Source organism: Corvus kubaryi, unplaced genomic scaffold, assembly GCF_017639235.1.
Source record: "Corvus kubaryi isolate FWS band 111438036 unplaced genomic scaffold, C.kubaryi_AGA036_p1.0 66, whole genome shotgun sequence".
Lineage (NCBI taxonomy): Eukaryota > Metazoa > Chordata > Aves > Passeriformes > Corvidae > Corvus > Corvus kubaryi.
In genome coordinates this window covers 4,830,034-4,852,590 of record NW_024582054.1, presented here as the reverse complement: position 1 = coordinate 4,852,590, position 22,557 = coordinate 4,830,034, and the positions used below count along the sequence as shown (strand labels likewise).

The 22,557-nt window shown below is 40.8% G+C and overlaps 1 protein-coding gene across 1 annotated transcript; it reads left to right on the top strand.

Moving 5' to 3' along the window:
• Positions 1-88: 88 nt before the first annotated feature.
• Positions 89-16,016, top strand: THBS1 (thrombospondin 1). The gene is made up of 22 exons (XM_042048467.1): positions 89-282; positions 446-540; positions 1,281-1,858; positions 2,340-2,415; positions 2,663-2,859; positions 3,034-3,159; positions 4,683-4,776; positions 5,130-5,303; positions 5,682-5,858; positions 6,180-6,353; positions 6,528-6,655; positions 6,773-6,925; positions 7,395-7,613; positions 8,118-8,225; positions 8,611-8,770; positions 9,156-9,274; positions 10,915-11,149; positions 11,532-11,759; positions 11,961-12,232; positions 12,693-12,790; positions 12,900-13,039; positions 13,678-16,016. The coding sequence occupies exons 1-22, from the start codon at positions 104-106 to the stop codon at positions 13,683-13,685; spliced, it is 3,738 nt and encodes a 1,245-aa protein (XP_041904401.1). The 5' UTR covers positions 89-103; the 3' UTR covers positions 13,686-16,016.
• The last annotated feature ends 6,541 nt before the right edge of the window (positions 16,017-22,557 follow it).

Below are 22,557 nucleotides of genomic sequence, written 5' to 3'. Positions count from 1 at the left end.
CCCCCGGCCCCTGCGGAAAGTTGTCCCTGGCCCCGGAGCCACCCGGCTCCCGCCTCCCGCTTCCTGCCCCGCCGCCGCCGATTGGCCCGCCGTGCGCCCAGGAATGCGAGCCATCCCTTTAAAGCCGCGCGCGGCGGCTGGCGCCCGCAGTGTCCCGGCAGCGCCGCCACAGCTGCCTCCAGCTGCTCGCCCTTCCGCGCCGGGACAGTCGGGACCGCCCGTGGATATTGGTCGCCGGTACCCGGAGGCCGGCGCTGACCGCCCGGATCGCTCTTCCCGCAGGTAAGTGCTGAAGCGGCTTCCGCTGCGCTCGCTGTCCCGTCCGAGGGCGGCCGGGGACACCTGCGCCGTCCCCGCTGCGCAGCCTCCCTGCCTGCGGGAGTCTCGCTGGCGCCGGTCGTGGGTGCGACGGCAGCGCGGTGACCTTCCTCGTATGTGTCCCCAGACTGATTCAGAGACAGACCTTTGCCATGGGACCGGCGACTGCTCTCTGCCTCCTTCTCCTCGTGCTCGGCGGCTCAGAGACCAAGCGCACTGCAGGTAAGACCAGCTCTGTGCTGATACCCGGGGCAATCAAGGAAGGGGGGGAACAAAAATAAAACACTTTGGTGCCTGTGTAGGCAGATGAAGATGTGCTCGGTGGTAAAGAGCTCCAAAGCTTTCAATGAACAAAAACGTTTTAACCTGAGCATCAGCTAGGTGGGAACAGGAAACTTTTCTCCGGTGTGGAATTTGTGTAACCTTCAGAAACAGGAGTGCAGAGTCTCCAGCACTTGAGTGTGTAGCTTGTCTACCTCTGCACTGAGCAGAGGAAAGGAGGAACATGATGTAGGAACTGACTGAAGAAGGAATGGTGTAGTAGGCTGCCATCTTGGTGCCATAGAGAAGCTGGTACTGTGCTGCTGTCACTCAGTTGGATTAAGCAAACTCACTTTGCCATGTCCTAGCATAGGAATATTGCAGTCTGGGCTTTGCTGTCTATTTCTGCGCTGCTAGCGTGTAATGAGGTGCCAGAATGGCTGCTACCTTTGTGTGTCAGCGGGTACCTGGCACCCCTGTGCCGACTGGCTCCTGTACAAGAATGCACATGTACTGCTGCACAGCAGCTCCTGGTGGGACTGCCGCACCATCGGAGCTACTGTCTGTGCCCTGATGCGAGGCACTGTGCCTCGCACGATGTGCACCAGGAGCCAAAATGTTAAGCAATCCTGGGAGATAAGCACCTACTCAGCCTCTTCTTGTCCTTTTCTCATGATGCTTGTCCTGATCTCTCTCTGCAGAGTCCAGGAGTGATGATAACAGTGTCTTCGATCTCTTTGAACTCATTGGCTTCATGCGGAAGGGAGCTGGGCGCCGGGCCCCCGGGGTGTACCTGGTGAAGGGACCAGAATCCTCCAGCCCTGCTTACCGCATTGAAGATGCCAGTCGCATCCCTGCTGTCCCTGACTCAAAGTTCCAAGACTTATTAGATGCCGTCCATGCTGAGAAGGGCTTCATTCTCCTGGCCACTCTTCGGCAAGCCAAGAAAAGCAGAGGCACACTGCTCTCCGTGGAACAGAAAGATGGCTCTGGTCATGTCTTCAGTCTAGTGTCAAATGGCAAGGCAGGCTCCCTGGACCTGAGCCTTTCTGGTGATGGCAAGCAGCAGTTAGTGTCAGTAGAGGATGTCTTGCTAGCTACAGGACACTGGAAGAATATCACCCTGTTTGTGCAGGAGGACCGAGCTCAGCTCTATGTGGGGTGTGAGAAAATGGAGAATGCTGAACTGGACATCCCCATCCAGAACATCTTCACTAGGGACCTGGCCAGCAGTGCCAGGCTCCGTATTGCCAAAGGGGGAGTCAATGACAACTTCCAGGTAAGACTTTCACTTATGTTTTTGCCTAGAATTGTCAGTCATCTGCTTTGAAGGTGCATTAGCTACTCAACAAGCCTAAAGAGCGACAAAGACCTCTAAATCTACTAAACTTTAGTAATGGAGTTTGAAGGGTAAAGCATTAGATTTTCAGGGATGGTACTTTCTGCAGCAGTAAGAAGGCACTGAAGCTTCCAGACAGGTAGTTGCAGCTTCATTGCTCAGCTTCTTATATGAGGTTCAGAAATCCATGGGTTTTTTCCTTCCTGCCTGGAGAGCTGCCAAGTCCTTATGCTCAAGAATAAGACTGTTAGGAAGCGGGGCTCTTTTTTTATTAAGGAGAATAGAGCAATGTGTTTCACTTTCCCGTCTGTCTGTCATGAAATTACTCTGTAATATCTTACATGACCTTCAGTCTCTCCATGCAAGTGGTTCTTTCTGTTGTAGTTGCTGCAAGTAGCTGTAATTCTTCCTCTGTCCACAGGGTCTGCTGCAGAATGTGCGGTTTGTCTTTGGAACAACTCTGGAAACTATCCTGCGGAACAAAGGCTGCTCCAGCTGTAAGTTTACAATCTTCTGCATCCAATGACCTATTAAAAATAAGATTTCTCATTACGTTAGAAAGACAAGTTGAAACAGAAGTGAGAAGTATGCTGACATGCAAATCCACATTGCATAAGAAATAAGATTATATTTCTGCAGGCACCCTAATGAATTGGGTGGCAGCTGTTTAGCAGGTGTTAGCCTGGAATGATTAATGCATGTGGTATAAAATGCATTTACTTTATGTCTGGTTATTTCTCTTAGCCACTAGTGCAATCATTACTTTGGACAACCCCATCAATGGTTCCAGCCCAGCTATCCGCACTAACTACATTGGCCATAAAACAAAGGACATCCAAGCAGTCTGTGGATTTTCCTGTGATGAACTAACAAATATGTTTGTGGAACTGCAAGGGCTGCGGTCCATGGTCACAACACTTCAAGACAGAGTTCGCAAAGTGGTGAGTGTTGGTTATAACTTCGTGGTACCTTTCATTAGCTAGCACTTAGTGAATTAATTATAACCTGAGTTTTGAGAGCTTGTGTAAACAGCAATAAATTCACTTTGACTTTTGTGGAAAAGGGTATTTCCGTATTAGATTGTAAATATCTTATTTTTGCTTCTCACCCCCAAGACTGAAGAAAATGAAATCATTGCCAAAGTAGTCCAGATCACTCCTGGGGCATGCATTCATAATGGAATCTTGCACAAAAATAAAGAGGAGTGGACTATTGACAGCTGCACTGAATGTACTTGCCAGGTAAGGTTCCTCACATTCACAAATCACCCGAATATAAATTCATAAGTTGGAATTAACAGATATTTCTAAACAGCATTGTTTGTTAGATTGAATCATACACAGAACTGGGCATACTAGAGAAGCCATAGAGTTACTCAGTTTATTTCATTCTACTAGATCTCTGGTATGTGGGCAGCTTCCATACCTTGTCTCAACAGCTGTATTCTAGAAAATTATACGAAACATCACTGTGATATACCTATTAACACTTGTAGTTCCTTAATTTGGGGAATGCCTGTATTCTTTACATAAGTCCATCAGTAAACTAAAACTCAGCATCAATAGAACAAACATATAGTACTATCAGCTTTGCTAGATCGACCTTCTGTCCTCACTGAACCTCCTGCTGACCTAGTAGGAGAAGACATTCTGGTACTCGGTAGAGGCTCTTAAACTTGTGGTGTTCTTCTTTCCCTAGGAGATGCTTGTAGGTGTGTCCTGTTAGCTTTTACAGATTATATGGAACAGCAATCCCTTTCGGATTTCAGTTTAGCTGTTTAAATCCCTGGATCACCTGGCAAGATACTTATGTTTTGTGTTTCACTTCTGCTGCCTGTTGTAAATATACACAAAACATACAGTTTCAGGGTTTCTTTAAACTATTTGCTTGTTCCATTTAAGTATACTTTAGCAAAAGCATTTTGCGGTACCAATCTACCAAAGAGTGGGTTAACTCTAAGCATGCCACTCTCTAGAAACTAAAAGCTGAGTATTTCTGTATGTGCAATACAAGGCAACTCAAATTCTGCATCTGCTTCTTTAGCTCTCTACATCTTTTGTCTTGTACTCAGCAAATGATACTTTGACTTCTGCATTCGCCTCGTTCCTATCATCCTTCTTACTCAATGTTAGCTGTAATTGCCTTAATCTAGTAATTTGCTTGGTGAGATTAAAATAGTAATCATGAGAGCATTCTTCTGACCAAGCTGCTACCTTCAAGAAGCAAAACTACAGACTGCCCTTTAGATCTTATTGAGATTGGAGGTGGGTGTTCTTACCCTGCCTGTTTGGCTTACAGATCAAAAACCTCTAAGTATAAGTTGTAGATTTCATGGCTCTTGAGCAGAGTCCACTAAACTCATTTTATCTTTACCATATAATCATCTTAAATCCATATTAACTGAAAAGAAAGTTGACTTCTCATTGTTTCATTTCTTTGAAATCTGACCTTATACTTTGAGTATCACATAATAGTCATTTACTCTAGCCAGCATCTGCTAGCTACCCTTGATAAAACTTCACCAGAACCAAAATATTTCTGCTTTTGACTAAAAAGTAATGGGTGAGAATGGAAACAAGATGAAGTTTGACTGAAAATACCTGTGACTACCCCTTGGGTTGTATTCGCTCTAAATACAAGGGTCTCTGCTTTAGATATGCTATTGAATCTTAAAGTTCTGCAGAAAAGGTCTCTATTATTTACCCAGACTCCAGATATTGTTTATATTCCACTTGGTAACTGTAATTCTCACAACTCTTTATAGAACTCTGCCACCATATGCCGGAAAGTGTCCTGTCCTCTCATGCCTTGTTCCAATGCCACCGTGCCTGATGGCGAGTGCTGCCCTCGGTGCTGGCGTAAGTACTGAATATTTTCACAGTTCTATAGCAGTTGGCCACATCTAACTAGACACATGCTGCTCTGCAATATACCAGAACTGGATATCCAAGGGAAACCTTGCACTACTGAAGTAAGGTTAATCTGATGCCTCTTTGAGGCTAATCACTTACATGATACATGTTCAAATATTTTCTACAATATGCAATATACTGACGTGTTTGAGTTCATGGCCTTTATTATCTCATACAAGAAAGGAAGATGCATGTGGCCTCTGAGGACAGTTGTGTCCTTTTCGCTGAGAGAGGGGTGGGAGAAAAGCTATGGAAAAGCATGTACCTGGAGTCTTATTCAGAACTGTATCCCTCTGCAGCTAGCGACTATGCAGATGATGGATGGTCTCCTTGGTCTGAGTGGACCTCATGTTCTGTGACCTGTGGTAACGGGATTCAGCAGAGAGGGCGTTCCTGTGACAGTCTCAATAACCGCTGTGAAGGCTCCTCTGTACAGACTCGGACTTGCCACCTTCAAGAGTGTGATAAGAGATGTAAGTACTTAATCTGGTCATGCTGGTAGTAAAACAGAGGCTGCATTTATTGGCTAAATGTTGAAAGCAAAGATTACCATGTAGCTCTGTCACTGGCATGGATCCATGGCTTCTAGCTTTTTAAGGACTTGTATTAATCAGGTAGAGAGGAGCAGAGAGTTAATGCAGTAAACAGGCATGTTTGGGCACTGCTCCCAGGACAAAATTTGATGCCAGTTTAAGTATGAAATCTCTCTAGTTGCAAAACTTGATCTGTGACAGTGAGGAGGCTATCCATTACACATGGAGTCTTTGGTACAGTCCTGGTACTGGCTATGTCCTAGGTGCTGTACAGCTGAAGTCTTCAGAAACTATGAATAACAGAAATCTCTCTTGTAGTTAAACAGGATGGTGGCTGGAGTCACTGGTCCCCATGGTCATCATGTTCTGTCACTTGTGGCACGGGCATCATCACTAGAATTCGTCTCTGCAACTCTCCAGTACCACAGCTGAATGGCAAACCTTGTGAGGGTGAAGCAAGAGAAAACAAAGCCTGTCAGAAAGATCCTTGCCCAAGTAAGTGTGTCGTGGTGGTAACTAGTAGTTGGTAAATAATGGTGAACTTCCGGAGTAGTTACTAAATAAACTTGTTCTAGTAGTATTCTCTCTTTAAACTTAGAGGTGGGCTACGTAAAACCTCACAAGTTAGTTTCAGATGAAACTATTTTTATGCCTCTTCTTTATGCCTCTTTAATCGAGTCCATTAATTCTGTGATTTATGTCAGAACAATGCCCCAGGTGCTCTCACTACAAAAGTAATAGTCCTTAGTCAGGTAGAAACTTGTTGTAGCACTGAATTTAAAGCTATACATGTCTTCCAACTTCTTCTCCCTTTAGTTAATGGCAATTGGGGACCATGGTCTCCATGGGATGCTTGCACAGTGACATGTGGAGGAGGACTTCAGAAACGTAGCCGTCTCTGCAATAATCCCGAGCCTCAGTATGGTGGGAAGACTTGCGTAGGTGAAGCTAGAGGGACTCAGGTCTGCAACAAACAGGACTGTCCGATTGGTGAGCATCCATTTTCCCATAAACATCTGAAGGTTGTTGACAATCTTGAAAATACCAATGTAAAGTCCGTAAACCTCAAGGGCTAGAATTTTAAACCATGATATCAGCCAAATACAGTACTGTAGCAGAATGGTAAGCATCCTTTATCGTAACACTTTCTCACTTGTTTCACAGATGGGTGTCTGTCTAATCCCTGCTTTGCGGGGGCTACATGTACCAGCGCCCCTGATGGTTCCTGGAAGTGCGGTGCCTGTCCTGCTGGCTACCATGGTGATGGTATTCACTGCCAAGATATTGATGAGGTAAGAAGACTATAGTTTGCTCCTTGAAAGGGAATGAAAGAAAACAGGAAGGGAGAATGGAATCACTGTTTTATAATGCTAACTGTTGTTCTCCTTTATCTCAAACACTTCTTTCAGTGCAAAGAGGTTCCTGATGCCTGCTTTGTCTTCAATGGAGTGCACAGGTGTGAGAATACTGAACCTGGGTACAACTGTCTGCCTTGTCCACCACGTTTCACTGGAACACAGCCCTTTGGCCGCAGTGTTGAGGATGCCATGAGTAACAAACAGGTATTGTCAATTTGAGAATTGTCCTGGGTTACGAAATCTCACAAAGTTTCTAAAAAACAGAAAACACCTATGTGTTTTAGGCAAAAAGGACTTGGAGCATTTAATAAAACACCATCTTCTGTGAGAAGAAGCATTAACCAATTTCTTTTGGAGATCAAAATGAGTTTTAAATATCAGCCATGGAGGATTCAGAGTTTACACATAATTTTAGGAGTAAATCAGTATTCACTAATGATACAACAGTATGTGCCTCAGCGATATCTTAGTGCTTGGTTCCATTTGATAATATAGAAGGTTTGAACAAGAAAAATAATTAGTGCAAAGACTGGTACTGGAGTTGAGGACTGGAAGAAAGCCATGTATGAAGCTTCTTTTTTTCCTGATTGATTAGGATTTTTTGAATCTCTGGGGAAAAAGTGAGGGATAAAAAAATGTTTTCAGTGGGTTTAATTTCTGTGTGGTCTTCTAGGTCTGCAAGCCACGTAACCCATGCACAGATGGAACACATGATTGCAACAAGAATGCCAAATGCAATTACCTTGGCCACTTCAGTGACCCCATGTATCGCTGTGAATGTAAACCAGGCTATGCTGGCAATGGTATAATCTGTGGAGAAGACACTGACTTAGATGGATGGCCAAATGAGAACCTGGTTTGTGTTGCCAATGCCACTTACCACTGTAAAAAAGTAAGTTTATCCTCTTTTACCATCTACCATTATAACAGCCTAAGCTATTAAAATATTCTCTCTGCAAATAACCTTCTAGAGATAGAGGAGGTTTAGGGATACTCTTGTCAAGGCATTCCTAGGAGGATCTTGCTGTTGCTGTATTGCTTTATATATTCCTGTGATATGGGAAAAAATTAAGCCAGATCACTGTAGATGTTCTGGGAAGATTCTAGTTTAGGCCATACCTGTATCAGCTTTGCTCTGACAGATAGCTGTCTCCAGGGGAAGCAAAGCAGGGTAAGATTCTCAAAAGCAAACCAGCCTTTATTTTAAAAATTATTTAACTGTGGCTTTCTAAGACTTATTACTGTAATCACTAGATTAAATGGAGAGAATTACAGTAAGGCAACTCCTGCCTGGTTGAGGTGTTATGATTTTGCCTAATGATTAGATTTTACCTGCTCAAATCCATATTGTAATCATACCAGAACTGAACACCTCTGTGTACTTCCTCCTTTCTAGGATAACTGCCCTAATCTGCCTAACTCAGGGCAGGAAGACTATGATAAGGATGGGATTGGTGATGCCTGTGACAATGATGATGATGATGATGGCATTCCTGATGACCGGGTAAGAAAACAGAAAAGATTAGCCTTTGAGTATGTGGCTTTCCCATTCCCCTTCCTAAAGCTGGGGTCTAGCTTCTAACCTTAATCTTAAAAGAGGACCATAGGAAATTGCTGGCACTGACAGCTATCCTGGAAACCTTAGATATGCATAACTATGCAGACAAACCTTCTGCAGCTGTTTAAACTTGGGAAGTGAGTTTTCCTTTTTCAATCAGCCTTTCATACACTCATGCCAGCAACAGGGTGTTTTGAGATAGTAGCATTTGAGTTTTAACTATTTCCCCACCTTTCATTTCTTCTTTCATATAGCAGTACAAGCACAAGCAGAATCTTGTTAGAGCTTTAATTTGACTCTTTTTAAAACTTGACTTTTCTTGCTTTTGCAGGACAACTGTCCATTCATCTACAACCCACAGCAGTATGACTACGACAGGGATGATGTTGGTGACCGCTGCGACAACTGTCCCTACAATCACAACCCTGATCAAACTGACACTGACAACAATGGAGAAGGAGATGCATGTGCAATAGATATTGATGGAGATGGTAGGTGGCCTCTAATCATTCCTTTATATGGTCTTCTAATCAGCCATTAATCCAATGTAACTCTGATTTCGTACCAAAATTTCATCCCTGAACACACAGAAGTTCTCTTGTGGTGGTTTCAGGACGTGAAGGTTACTGAAGGAACAGTTAGGGCTAATGGAAATTCCCTTTGGAATATATACACTTTGCCACAGTTCAGCTCTAGCTCCACTCTCACAAGGCAGTAGGAGCAGAAGTGTGTGGCAGAGTGTGTTGATGAGTCATCATTCAAGGCTTTTAAATTCTGCTCAAAATGCTTTAAAAAATGTATCAAGAAGTGTGTGGTGGCTTTATCCAGTCCTTTGCAGAATTTAGATGTCTGACTTCCATTCATGAACTTTTACAGGGGTGCTTAATGAAAGGGACAACTGCCAATATGTCTACAATGTAGACCAGAGGGATACAGACTTGGATGGTGTTGGAGATCAGTGTGATAACTGTCCACTGGAACACAACCCTGACCAGGTAAGGGATTTGAATTGTGTAAGTAGAGGACTGGTGGGCTAAAAAATGTAGTATGTTGTGTGTTGTAGAAAATATTTGAACAAGTTACACCTGAAATTTGACTTGTCACAAATCATTCTTACTACTTTCCCAAATGGTGCCTTTATCCAATAACATGCTCTCAGAGTTTGAACAGCTGGTAGGTATTTTCTGAAAAGTAGCTGTAGTGAAGATCTGTGAGACTACTTGTTTCCTAAACATTTCTTAGGTTTGTCAGTTGTGGTGATCCTCACACTGAGAATATTAAATACTTTGGGAATATTGTGTAAAATCTGGGTAGTGGAACAACACAAAGTCATTCTTTAAACTTTGTCCCTAAGCCTGAAGCCAACTGCATTTCAGAAGATAACTTCTACTTCCAGTAAGTGGAAGGCAGCACAAGTTGCTTTTCCCTAAGAAAAAGGCATATTCTGACACTTCTAAAATTCATCTGCATAAAAATCTAGGGGGATCCAGACTCTTGGACAACTTACTGATTCAAAAATCAAAGGCAGAAGTAGATAAAGCCTGTGACATCCTGTCAGTTAAAAGACTGTAAGTTTAATAGCTTCAGGGACATATCTGGAATGTTTGAAGGGTTAGAAAAGCTGTTGCAAATCAGTGGAATGTAGTGTAGTGTAGTGTGGCCATGTAGCCTAAAAGCAGTGTTACTTGAAGGGTTTAAACAGATAATACAAAATTTCTTAGTCATTGTCACTTGCTTTACTATTTCCCCACTTGAGGGAGGGAATCACCTGAAGATTCTTTGAGGCAGCTCCTTTCAGGAAGATCTTTCTCTTATGACTTTGAAATCTTAATATAAGACTAATGGCTTTCCAAACACTATCCCAATCAAGTTCTAGAAGTGGAGATACTAGATTTCAAGTACCAGAGTTAGTAGCTAATCCAACAGTGTATGGTATGCCTTGTGTCTGCACCAGGGTCATCCACCTGTGTTAACAAGACTACCAGACTCAACATGAGGCAGTCTCAGGGATGATGGGATTGTTTGTCTTAGTTCAGCAGCTGATTAAGCAAATGACTGGCTAAAATCTGTGATCAGCAAGTGCCCTAGTTAGTTAATGCAGTCTGTGACCACTATGGGAACCATTGTCTTGACTGATGAATCAAGGGGCATGAAGAGCATTAGAGGCTTTTATGATAGAGAAAGTTATGCTGTGGTGTAGAAGCTGTAACACCAAGAGTTGGTAGACTGTTTTAATGTTAGTCTCTACTGATAGGTACAGAGTAGTCCAACCCTGATTTGGCCCTTGAAACCCCCTTGCTGCCAGGGAAGGTAGGACATAAAGTACCCTGTTTCCAATATGGTAGATTAGTGACAGAAGAGGCATGTGGCAAAGGCACAAGATAGCTGATGATCACACTGCTTTCTGATGCTGTGGATTCAAACTGAAACCACAACAAGACTAAAGTAGCATAAAACCAGTTAGCACAGGCAGTTTTAAGTGTGTGTTAAACCACTCACTATATCCATCTTAGCTCTTGATAAAGCAAGCAGAAATCCCAATTAATTCTACATATTAAGACTCCTATTTCAGAGACTCCTATCTTAGCCTTCTTTGGGTGGCTTTTTAAAATGTTATATTTTTCTCCTCTGATAGGAAGACAGTGATTCTGATCGCATAGGTGATCAATGTGACAACAACCAGGACATAGATGAAGATGGCCATCAAAATAACCTCGATAACTGCCCCTATGTGCCCAATGCCAATCAAGCTGACCATGATAAGGATGGAAAAGGTGATGCCTGTGACCATGATGATGACAATGATGGTATCCCTGATGACAAAGATAACTGCAGATTGGTTGCCAACCCAGATCAAGCTGATTCTGATGGTAAGATAGCCAGTATCATAATAACATTTTAAGAGTATCTTCCAATAGTTTTATGCTAATTTTTTTTCATACTATTTAATGTTGGACAAAACTAAGTAACAAAAAACCCGAATGTCTTTACCAGAAAAAAACTGAATGTTGTTACAGTGCTTCTCAGGGTAAAGACTGATGTAAAAATGACCACATATCCAACTTTCTCCTAAGTCACTATCAGGCTGGAGTGAAGGGGCATTTATACAGTAGCTGTTGTGGCTTCTGTCATGTGTCTGCCAAGTACCTGGGCAGTCAGAGATCTGCAATTCAGACTTCAACTCTCAAGCTGTAAGGCTCAGAAGCAAACAATGGTGGTGACATAATGGTAAAATTACTTTTTATTCTACAGGTGATGGACGTGGAGATGCTTGCAAAGATGATTTTGACCAAGACAGTGTGCCAGACATTGATGATATCTGCCCTGAAAATGTGGAAATTAGTGAGACTGATTTCCGAAGATTTCAGATGATTCCCCTGGATCCCAAGGGAACATCCCAAAATGATCCAAACTGGGTTGTTCGTCACCAGGGTAAAGAACTGGTTCAGACAGTCAACTGTGACCCTGGCCTTGCAGTCGGTAAGGGGAAAAATTTAATAGGCACTGTTGTTTGGGGTTGTTTGAGTTTTTTGTTTGTTGGGAGGGAGGGGCAGGGGGTTGCTTGGTTGTTTTTTTTAGTTGGGGTGGGGAAGAGGAAGAGAACCTGAGAAAATATTAAGGAGTTTTTTAAGAATTGCAAAAATGTAGCACCTAAAACTTTATCCTTTAATCTCCCCATAGGTTTTGATGAATTCAATGCCGTGGACTTCAGTGGTACCTTCTTTATCAATACAGAAAGGGATGATGATTATGCTGGCTTTGTATTTGGCTACCAATCTAGCAGTCGTTTCTATGTTGTCATGTGGAAGCAGATCACCCAGTCTTACTGGGACTCCACACCAACCAAAGCTCAAGGATATTCAGGTCTCTCCATCAAAGTTGTGAATTCCACCACTGGTCCAGGAGAACACCTTCGTAATGCTCTGTGGCACACAGGAAACACTCCTGGCCAGGTAAGAGTGGCCACACAGAAGAGTGCTTACTACATGCTGAAGTACTCTTAACATGATAACATGAGTACTCCAGTGTAATAACATACTCTTCTGAGTAAGGCAGGCTGTTCTTCCAGCAACTTTGACACTTAGAGGGGGCTCACACATGCTGATCATGTAGGCTTCTTGGCAAAGACCAATAACTGTAATTTTTCCTAATCATGCAAAATACTGTAAACAATTAACAGGATTGCTTGCTGCAGACAGGCTTTCCAGCAGTAGTGAATCAATTGTTTCTGTAACTGTGCTGTAGCTTCCGATTTACATTTTTAAAAGTAAATTTAAATGCAGTTGATTTCAAAAGATCCTATTACAGAGCCTAATTACTTACTTGCAGCCTTTAAAAGTAAGGCACCTTCACGTCAAAATAACTGCTGTGTTATCTCTGGCCTTTGGTTAATAAAAAAATATTCTGTTGTAGGTGAGAACTTTGTGGCATGATCCTCGTCACATAGGCTGGAAAGACTTCACTGCATACAGATGGCGACTTAGCCATAGACCAAAGACTGGCTACATCAGGTGAGCATCATCCTTCTATCTGAAGTAAATGTCACAAGGAAAATGGATGTCTGTGAAGATTAACCTCATAGGACCTTGTCAAAGATGGCTGAGCTGTTGTCTCTTGTAGGGTTGTAATGTATGAAGGGAAGAAAATCATGGCAGACTCAGGACCAATCTATGATAAAACCTATGCTGGTGGTCGGCTAGGATTATTTGTCTTCTCTCAAGAAATGGTGTTCTTCTCAGACCTTAAATATGAATGCAGAGGTAAGGATGACATTGCATTTAAGAGATCCTATGTAAGTGAATTGGTTCAAGAAAGCTCCAGATGTAAGAGCCAAGAGGGAAAGTTTGGCTGTGATCTTTCATGGTTCAGTCTCAAACAAGTTCTGCAGGCAGAAACAGGACACCTTCTCAATAAATTCTTCACAGTCAAAAATTTAAATGTATAAAATCTAAGTATATTTCTATTGTGTTATTTCAAAGTATCAGGAATCCATTGAGTTCCAGAAATTAAATACATCTTGAATCTCCTTTAAAGTGCTGACTAGAATGAATGAAAACATCTGACAAAATCTAAGGCAGAAATGCAAAATACTGACTTTAGTAAGTAAAAAACTGATTTGCTTAAAAGTAAGCAAAGTAGAAGGTTGTCCATATATTGCAGTCTTGAAGTTCAGTGGAGGTAAGCGTGTACAAGTAGTTCCAGCTGTCCTAGTCTTCTGAAATTGTGACTTCGTTATGTAATGGTTACATAGATTAGATTCTGAAGTCTAGCTTAAGGAAGTACCTAAATGAAAGTACACTTTCAGTTTTCTTTACAAATGTCCCTAGGCATTAATGACTTGGACATAATCATGCATAATACACAGAAATATTTAAATATATCTTTTCTTTTTTCACAGATCCATAATCACAAGGTTGTTGGATTCAGAGACAATTTAAAATTGCTGGTAATTGCACCTTCTGAAACATTTAGCCTTACAAATCCTGGGACCATTATATTATTCCTTCCTTTCTTCTTTCTGCGTAAGTGTGGACTCAAAACACATGACCTGCCTCAAGAGAATGCTTTTGAGAGAATGAAAGTGAGAACATACTTGGTATCTGACCTCTGCTGAAGTGGAAGGAAACAAACATGTCTTGCAAATGAGAATTGTTGTCACTGAACAAGCACTCTTCTTTCAGTAGGAAAGATATTTGTTTGCTGTTTATCACAGTGCAGTGTCACTGCCTCTCTAACTGGAGGTCCCATGGAGTAGCATTTTGTAAAAAGAACATCTTTGGATGTGCTGTGGACTACTTAAACTGAAGACCTTGTGTGGGGAAAAGGGGTTTGGGTGGGAGGGGGAACTCTAGGTCTTTCTTTTTTCTTAATGGGGTAGAGAATTTTTTTTAAGGAAGGCTGTGCTACTTTGGTTTACATCCATTTAACTTGGAGAAATTATTGTTTTCTATGTCATACCTTTCAGATGAAAACATAGCCTTACTCTGTTTGTGGTAAGCCAGATCAGCTGCTGTACACAGGACAAAACAGATATCCTAAAACTGATTTCTGTCATGGGAGGCGGGAAAGAGGATAAAAACTGGTACACTGGATCACACCAGCTTTGGGAGAACTGGGATTTACAATTAGATTCTGTTTTTTCCTGATTTAGATGCAGGTCTTGCTTATCTTTAAATGTGTTCTTTCAGCTATGGTGCCAGAAAGCACCACCATCTCAGCTGGTCCTTCAGGAGACCAGCACATGCTTCACTTTTTATGGTTAAAGAGGCACAAAAATAATGTAATGAAAACATTCCTTTTCTACATGCCATAGATGTTTTAAACCCCTCGCTTCTTTAGAGGGGAGGAAAAGGGGCCTGTAGATAAAATTGTAAAATATTTATTTTTGCCTATTCTTGATGTTATAAGGACTGAGGGATTATTGATTAAAACAAGAAATGCGTCAAGACTATCCACCTAATCATTGTTACAAGTCTTCATGACTGTAAGATTGTAAATACAGATTATTTATTATCTCTGTTCTATACTGAAACTAGAGAGGGTTTAGTTGAGAAAAAAAATCTTGTCTGGAGCAGGTAGTGGTGATGTATTTGTTACAAAGAGCAGTTTTCCCATAAAGGCTTTGAGGCGCAAGGAAAAGTGAGGGTGTGGACAATGGGATGCTTGTTTTTCTCAGTCTGAGCTCAATGTTGGCTTTTCCTTTCTTTGTGCAAGGCACTTGGTAGCCTGGCAGGCAACTGTTCTGCAGTGCTAAAATTCAAGTCTCTTTAGATGGTAGCAGTTTCTGTCCCATCCATTGCACTAGAGGTGAGGGAATGCCATTCACCATCTTAGTGTTCTCTAGTGCTGGGAAATGTCTGTGATGCTTTACCACTGGTCAGTGGGCCTAACCCAGAGCCAAGATAGCTGCCCTGAGGAGATTGCAGCGAGAGGCACAAGGACAGCCCTCAATAACCATTTAACGGGCTCTTTGGGCCACTGCACACTGAGTGTTGTAACTAGTGATGTGCAGCTACTAAAGAAGGAATTCATTACAGACTAGACAATTTCAGGAGCTCCTTGCAAAAGAGGGAGAGGCCTCGATGTACATTAAAAGACTGTTTTCCCCAACAGAAGGGGCAGCATCCTTATACCTATAATATTGCCTTGTCTTTTCAAAAAACGAAAAGAAATGAACATGGTGAAAGTTTTACGTACAAATATTACCTCATTGTTGTGTGACTGAGAAAAACCTTTGGAGTAAGCAGAGTTCAAATCTCTAACAAACTTTAAAGCTACTGTAGTACTAAAAAGTTAATGCTGTACATAGTCAAAATTTCTTTGCAGAAAATGTATTCCCAGTAAGGAAATGGCATTGGAAAAAAAAAAGTCAAATACAATTTCTAATGTTGTATTATATTTTTTCCTGTCATCTTGTATACCATTGCTTATATTTTTATAAATTATTTTTCTCATTGCCATTGTAATAGTTAATCACATAATTGTGTAGATAGGCTATTTAAATAATTTATCATGAAATGCTACCTGTAGAGTTAGTATTTCTATTTTTATAAAAAGTTTGCACACTGAAGATTTTTTTGCTTCCCTCCTCCCGATGTTTTTGCTAGCATAATTTTCTAAGACCATGCTTTTTTTGTAAACATTTTTAACCATTTTTCCATTCTAAAGTTTTGTAAGTTGTACAATAAAGCTTCTTACATACAAAGAACAATAAACCACCAAGGACATTTATATTTATACCTTTGTGCTCTGGTTTTATTAATGTTTTGTAATACATCTCTGGATCACTGATGTGTTATTTGTGTCAAATTTGGCTTCAATGCAAGATTTTCTCTGTACTTTTTACATTACAACTACACTGAGGGGGTGCACCTGAGCTGTTACCCTACATTAACAGCTGGTCTGCCTGAAGGCACTGCCGCAGTTACACAGCACAGGCAGCTGGCGCATTTGGTTCTGAAGGCTTCACACGAAGACTCCTAAGCTGTGCTGCCCTTGATGCAGCCACAAGGCAAAACAGTTTTTGAGAGACTGCAATCATCCCCAGCCAGGCCAGCCCTTTCACATGAAAAGAGGCAGCATATTGGCTCTTTGCAGGGGAAGGTGCATTAGACTCTCCAGACTGAAACTGCTAGTATGATCAAAGAGCTCATGCCACAGCACTCAATCAACTTCTAGAACCTGCTGCTAAAATGAAGAACAGTTAAGACTGGTTCCTTGATATTTACTTGCAGCAGCAGCTTGTCCTGTGTACCCCTTAGCAAAGGCAGATGCTAGATACCTACCTGAGAAGTGTAGTTAGGGGGTCCTGCAGTTACAGAAAATTACTCTTTACATCTCCTTTTTCTGAGGATGAAGAGTCCTGCTCAAAGTCATTACACTTTTGAGGGCAGTCCTGTATATTTAATTTTTTCCCTGAGAGCAAGGAGAGCAAAGAAAGAACTCCTGGCCTGTTAAAAGGGGCCAGGAATTTCTGCCCTCATCAGTTACAAGCCTGTCTGCTTGACTTCTCTGCAATGAGAGGGGATAGTGGGAGTGCACTGTCAGTGTAACCCATCTGATCTTATCTGGGCCTGCAATATCATATGTCCTGCACTTTTGGTCTCTAACTCTCTTCAGGCCTCCCAAGGACACTGAGAAGACTGAGAACTACAAAAAACAAGGACAGTTCTAAACTGGAGAAATCTCTTCATTTACTTGCAGGAAAAAGGATATAACCTTTAAGCCAAGCAGTTTTCTGAACATGTATCTGTATCTGAACATATCTATACATGGATACATGTAAGTTTAACCGAAAGTTTGAAACAGAGAACTGCTGCTGCTGCTGGGGAAGATAGCCTTGGCAGCCCATTCCAGTGATCTTGTCTGAGCCATGCCAAACTTTCATGCTAACTTATCACATGCATTTATGTAGCTTTTCTTGCCATTAGAACAAAAAAGGCAAGCCATATGCTTTGTGTTAACTCATAGCTTAACTAAGTCCCCCCTCTTTTTGCTTGGTGGGTGTGCATACAGTAGGACACAAGAAGGAGTTATAGTCGAGGTAAGTTAGCCCTTGTCCAAAGAAACAACTACTTAAGAACAACTAAACAGCAAGGACATGGAAGATGGCCACACTACACAGGGCAGAGAAGCCTATGGGAAATTGGCTGTTCCCAACTCCCCGAAGGCTCATCGGTGGAACACGTAGGTGTACCAACCAATGCATGCCACTTCTAGTGTTACTTGGTATGGGCCAACTATTTTTGCATAAGTAATATTTTAATTTCATGCTACTGTAGAGAACACTATGTTTTTCTTCCACAACACGCTCTTCTCAGAGCCCATGCTAATGCAGCACCTTAAGTTAAAGTGGTCATCTGCATCAAACCTATATTCAACAGGTGTAGTAGTTTAACCTGTAGGTATTCATAAGCTATGGAGATAAAGACTGAGATAAGTGTAGAAAGATCTGCATCTTAATGACAACAGTGCATTTTTTACTGATATTGGCATGATTTTTGCAGGGAAGTCCACAATAATTAGTAGATTTTCAATAAATTAATTTTGGAAAGATTGTTGAGATTGCAGAAGTAAGCATCTTAAAGTATCCACAAGGCGAGTTCTAGTTCTTATTTCTCATCTTTTCAAAAGAGAAAACACAGGTGCATAAAGTTATACAGATATTTATCTGCATGAAGCAGAGTAATGACAAGAGGAAGAGAATTCATTTAAAAAAGTGTTTGGCAACCAGAAGTCTTAAAGATAAAATCTTCCACAGGAAATCCATAAAATTAGAGAAGTATCATAGAGAAACTTGGATTTTCAAATTTAAACAAATCCCAGGAAGCCCAGACACCATTTGTCTTTCATTTTTCAACTGCTTTCAAAGTCAAGAACTGCTAGCCTAGGCAAAACATACAGGGCTAAACTGAGGGCTGCTTAGACTCTGGGTCCATCTCCCTTGATGACTCTGCTCACAAAACACATATGGAGAGACCATTTTAGTGTTATTGTAAAATTAGGGTAGAATGCCTCTGGCAATGCCCTTCCCACCAAAACTATGCATACCAAATACACAAAGCAAACAATAAGAAAACAATGGCACAGATCAGTATTTCCACAAGAAAACAGCAGATTTTTAAGGGAAAAAAGTTCTAAATACAGAATACTTGCCTATAAAGCGAAATTGTTCATGCACTTTAGCACTCCACAAGTTACTACATGCTCCAGAATATTCTAGTTTACTGGATTTTTTTTTTTTTAAGCATAAGAGATAAGGTATTGCAGATTCAGCTGCAAGCAGTGAACTATTTCACATAGACATAAATGACAGGGAGCCTTTTATTCTAACTACTGCATTTGGATTCTAGCCAATCCCTCAATGAAACGTATAATTGGATAAATGTAGGTTATGGCATTAGTAGTATTCAAGCACCTCTATTCTATTTGAAAAGGAAACAGTTTTTCTGACCTTTAAATCTCACTACATATAAAGGAGCAATTATTTCTCAATAAGAGCATCTGTTGAAAATTAAATTAAATTGAAGAAAAAATCAGTTATTATTTTTCCTTGCTTTCATAAACCCTCCTTACTTGTCAGCTTCCTGAGGGTCTGCCAAACCACCTTGTCTTCTGTGTCTATCCTTCACACTGTGAGATTGCCAGAGGTAAGGCTCGCTCTTCATAAGTGGGGGAGGAAACACTCTTGGAAGTGTAAACTCTGGCAAATTTTGCATGTAAAAAGCAAGAGAGGGGGGATCTTTTTCAGAGCTGTGCTTAGAAAGCCTTTTTAAGAAGCATAACAAAAAGGTGCATTCTCATATCATTTGCTGAAATTTTATCTAGCAAGTAGGGGGTTTAATAAAATATAATAATTCTTGTAGTTACTGAAATCACAGAAATTGTGCTGCAAACAACTGTCTCTCACTTATCCGTCCCTGACATGGAGGTAAAAAGGCACCCTTTCCAGCACATGAATTTACTGGCATACCTTTTCACATTTCTAGACTAGTTGTTGTTACTCTGATGACATGTTTAAGCAGCCCTTTCCTCTCTGATCTATGCAGCAGATGATTTTTGCACAGCCTGTTTTCACTCTGTGCTCAGCATGCGCACTGGCTCTGCAGGAGTTCTGCTCGAGAAGTGAGAAGGAAAGCATGCACTACAGATCCACTAAGCAGATACCAGCCCACGTCTCTCTTGGAAAAAGGCATTAGGCTGAGAATTTTTGTGGGGTATTTTCCTATTTTTTTTTTTAATGATGAAACTGAAAGTTTTTTCACCCCTTGGTAGAACTACTTTAATTTAAACTTGAATTCTGAACATACAAGAATGATTTCACTCATTTTATTGTCATCTAGGTTCAAGAAACTTAACATTTTTTTAAAATCAGGATATTTAGTTTGTCACTTCTCTTTGAAATTAAAGTCCCTCGACCACTCTAAGTCTGCACAGTAACAGTAAAGCTGGAGTGAACTTCTCACACTATTACATTATACTGAAATCAATGCTGTAGTCCTTTAAAATATCCCCCTCAAGTTCTATATTTTCTATATTACATATTCAATTGATACACATAATTCATATATATATATACACACACATAATGTTTATGAAAATGATTGAATCACCTTAATTTTCCACTTTCAGAAGAAAACAATATGCAGTTTGTCATTTAAACGGGCAAACCATGGTGGAATCAAAATATACCCACTGGAGAAAACCAGTATCAACAGCTGAGCACTGGCCACCACGAACACCAGCACTGTATGTTTATCACTGAGGGGTCTCAGTGACAAAGACAGAATGGTTTGGTCACATACTGCTCAGCAATTAGATGCAAGCACACCAGAAATTTTTCTTCATGGCTATGTTGCTTTCACCAATATTAAATTTTTGGAACAAGGCATCTATCTGTGCTGAAAAACAATTGTGTGAAAAAAGGTAAGGAGAACAAACAGCATAAATTTACATGCACACGTGAAACTTCTTGTCCCTCAAACATTTCAAAGCCCAAAAGTCAGAAGGATAACTTTAAAAATCAGTCTCCTGTGCTCTGCTATGTTTTGGATTAAAGGAGCTAGAAAGGACAGTAAAGAAGCTTTTGACAAATACAACTTATGCTGAATGAAGGTATGTTATTTCAGAAAACCTGTTTCCAAATCCCAAGTTAGGCTGCAAAAGAAAATTCATTTAAATATCTTAATCATCACTGCTGCATCACTCCCTGAGGAGAAGCTGCCACATTCCAGTGCAGCTGGAATTCAAGTGGCGGGCCCCAATGGAGGGGTTATTGCAGGTCACAACACAGAGTCACTGGAAAAACAAAGAAAAACCCATGAATCCTCCTGGGCTCAACTCTCTTTTTACACTGGTATTGGTGATGTTTCAGCAAATGACCTTGTCACTATATTTTATATAATATCTCTGTTATTGTCCACCTTTTACCAGTACTTTATTTTTCCAAATAATTTATTTCCTACAGCTTTACTAATACTGAAAATACAAAAAGAAAGGAAGGCTTGAATTGATATTTCACCTGCAACATCAAGCAAGAAATAAAATATTCCCAAACAACCTGTTGTTTAATATAATACAGTAGAAGCTAAGCACAGATAAATATTAGGCCACTAATTTTTTACACTTTCTGAGCTTTGGGTACTGACCCAACAAACCTCTGGAATAGCAAGCCATGAGCGCTGTGTCCCTGTGGCTTGCAGTGACTACAACTGGTGCAGGGTCCTTAGCACTTCCCAAGGCTAAAAGTTAAGTTACAGACCTCCTGTTGGAATATACCCTTCAAGTCAATAGCCATTCAAACTTACCTGCTTCTCCCTGAAATGCCAGATGTGAATAAAAAGATGTATGGCTTCAGGAATGTTGTAAGTCTTTGTTAGCAACAGCAACCCTTCCTTGAGGGTGCTAGGAAAAGATTTTCTATAGCTGCGAGTTTCAAGATAAGAAAATAAACCAAGAAAATAAGAATTATATAGTATTTTTCTTAATGTTCTCTAGATATTATACATATAATCTTTAAGCACAATTTAGGTTACTTTAAAAACTGCCCAAGCACTTGGAACACTGCTTTTGAGAAGATCTCTATAAAACACAACCTCCATGTGAAAATAACTGGACTGTGGCAAGATTACAGCCAGCAGACAGTCCTAAACGAATATCATACAGGCACAGAAAATACTCTTGAAAACACTTGCCAGTATTGCTTTAATTATGTTTAAAATAGCAAAATTATGACACCGGTTTAATATTTTTAAGATGAGAAACATATCTAGGTGAGATTTGAAAAGTTCCTTGAAATGTGCTTTAAGCAATCCTATGCAGAACATCCACTATCAAAAGGTTTGTTACTGCTGTTGAAGAACAAGTAAAAATATCAGAAAGTAAAAAAAAAGAAATATCAATAGCTTATTTGAAATATAATGTCCCATTCAGGTTTTTAACTCAAAGCAAGTAGATTCTATTCTGATCTCTTTTATATCCACACAATTACAACTTTACCAGGAGTGTGCAACCACTTCTACAGGCAACTCTGTAAATTAGACTAAAATCTGGGCCAATATGTGCATTAATTTAAGTGTTCATATTAGATCAAGTAAACCCTATGCAGTAACAGCCCATGTATAGTTAATATTCTATCCATACATCTCTTCTTGATGAATTTTAAATGACTGTAGGTATAGGATCTGAGAAATAATTTGTCCTTTTTGTTCAAGTCACAGGAGAGCTTGTCCATGGGATAAATCTGCTGAATCTCCTTTGCTAGAGTATCTATCCCCACTTAAAAAAACTTTAAAAAAACCCCATGTTTTTTTAATAATGTCTTCTTATTCTGACATTGCAGCACATGAAATGGAAAACTGACCATCAGCTGAGTAAATAAGGCGAAAGTCAGGAAAAAATACTAGTTAAAGACTAGACAATCAAAAACCTGTAATGAATTGTTACTATTATCTCAAACCCAAACCAGCTGCATTACCCTCCCCCTCCCCCCCATTACTATAAGGTTACACAATCCAGTAGCTGCTGCTGGGGCAAACTTCTGAATGCCTCCACCTTTACTCTCACCAAGCCTTCACCAGGGGCTGCCATCCTTCCTCATTTAATTACATTTCTTAACTAGAAGATATGAATGTTTGCTGTGTGGTTACCCTTTTCCCAGACAAGAATCAGGCAGACCTGAGCAGACTAGTGCTGATGTTCTGATCCAGCAGAGGACTTGTGCAAGTCGAGCCTTCAACCAAACCAGGGGTCCAGCCAACAGACAGCCCTGGGGCAAAAA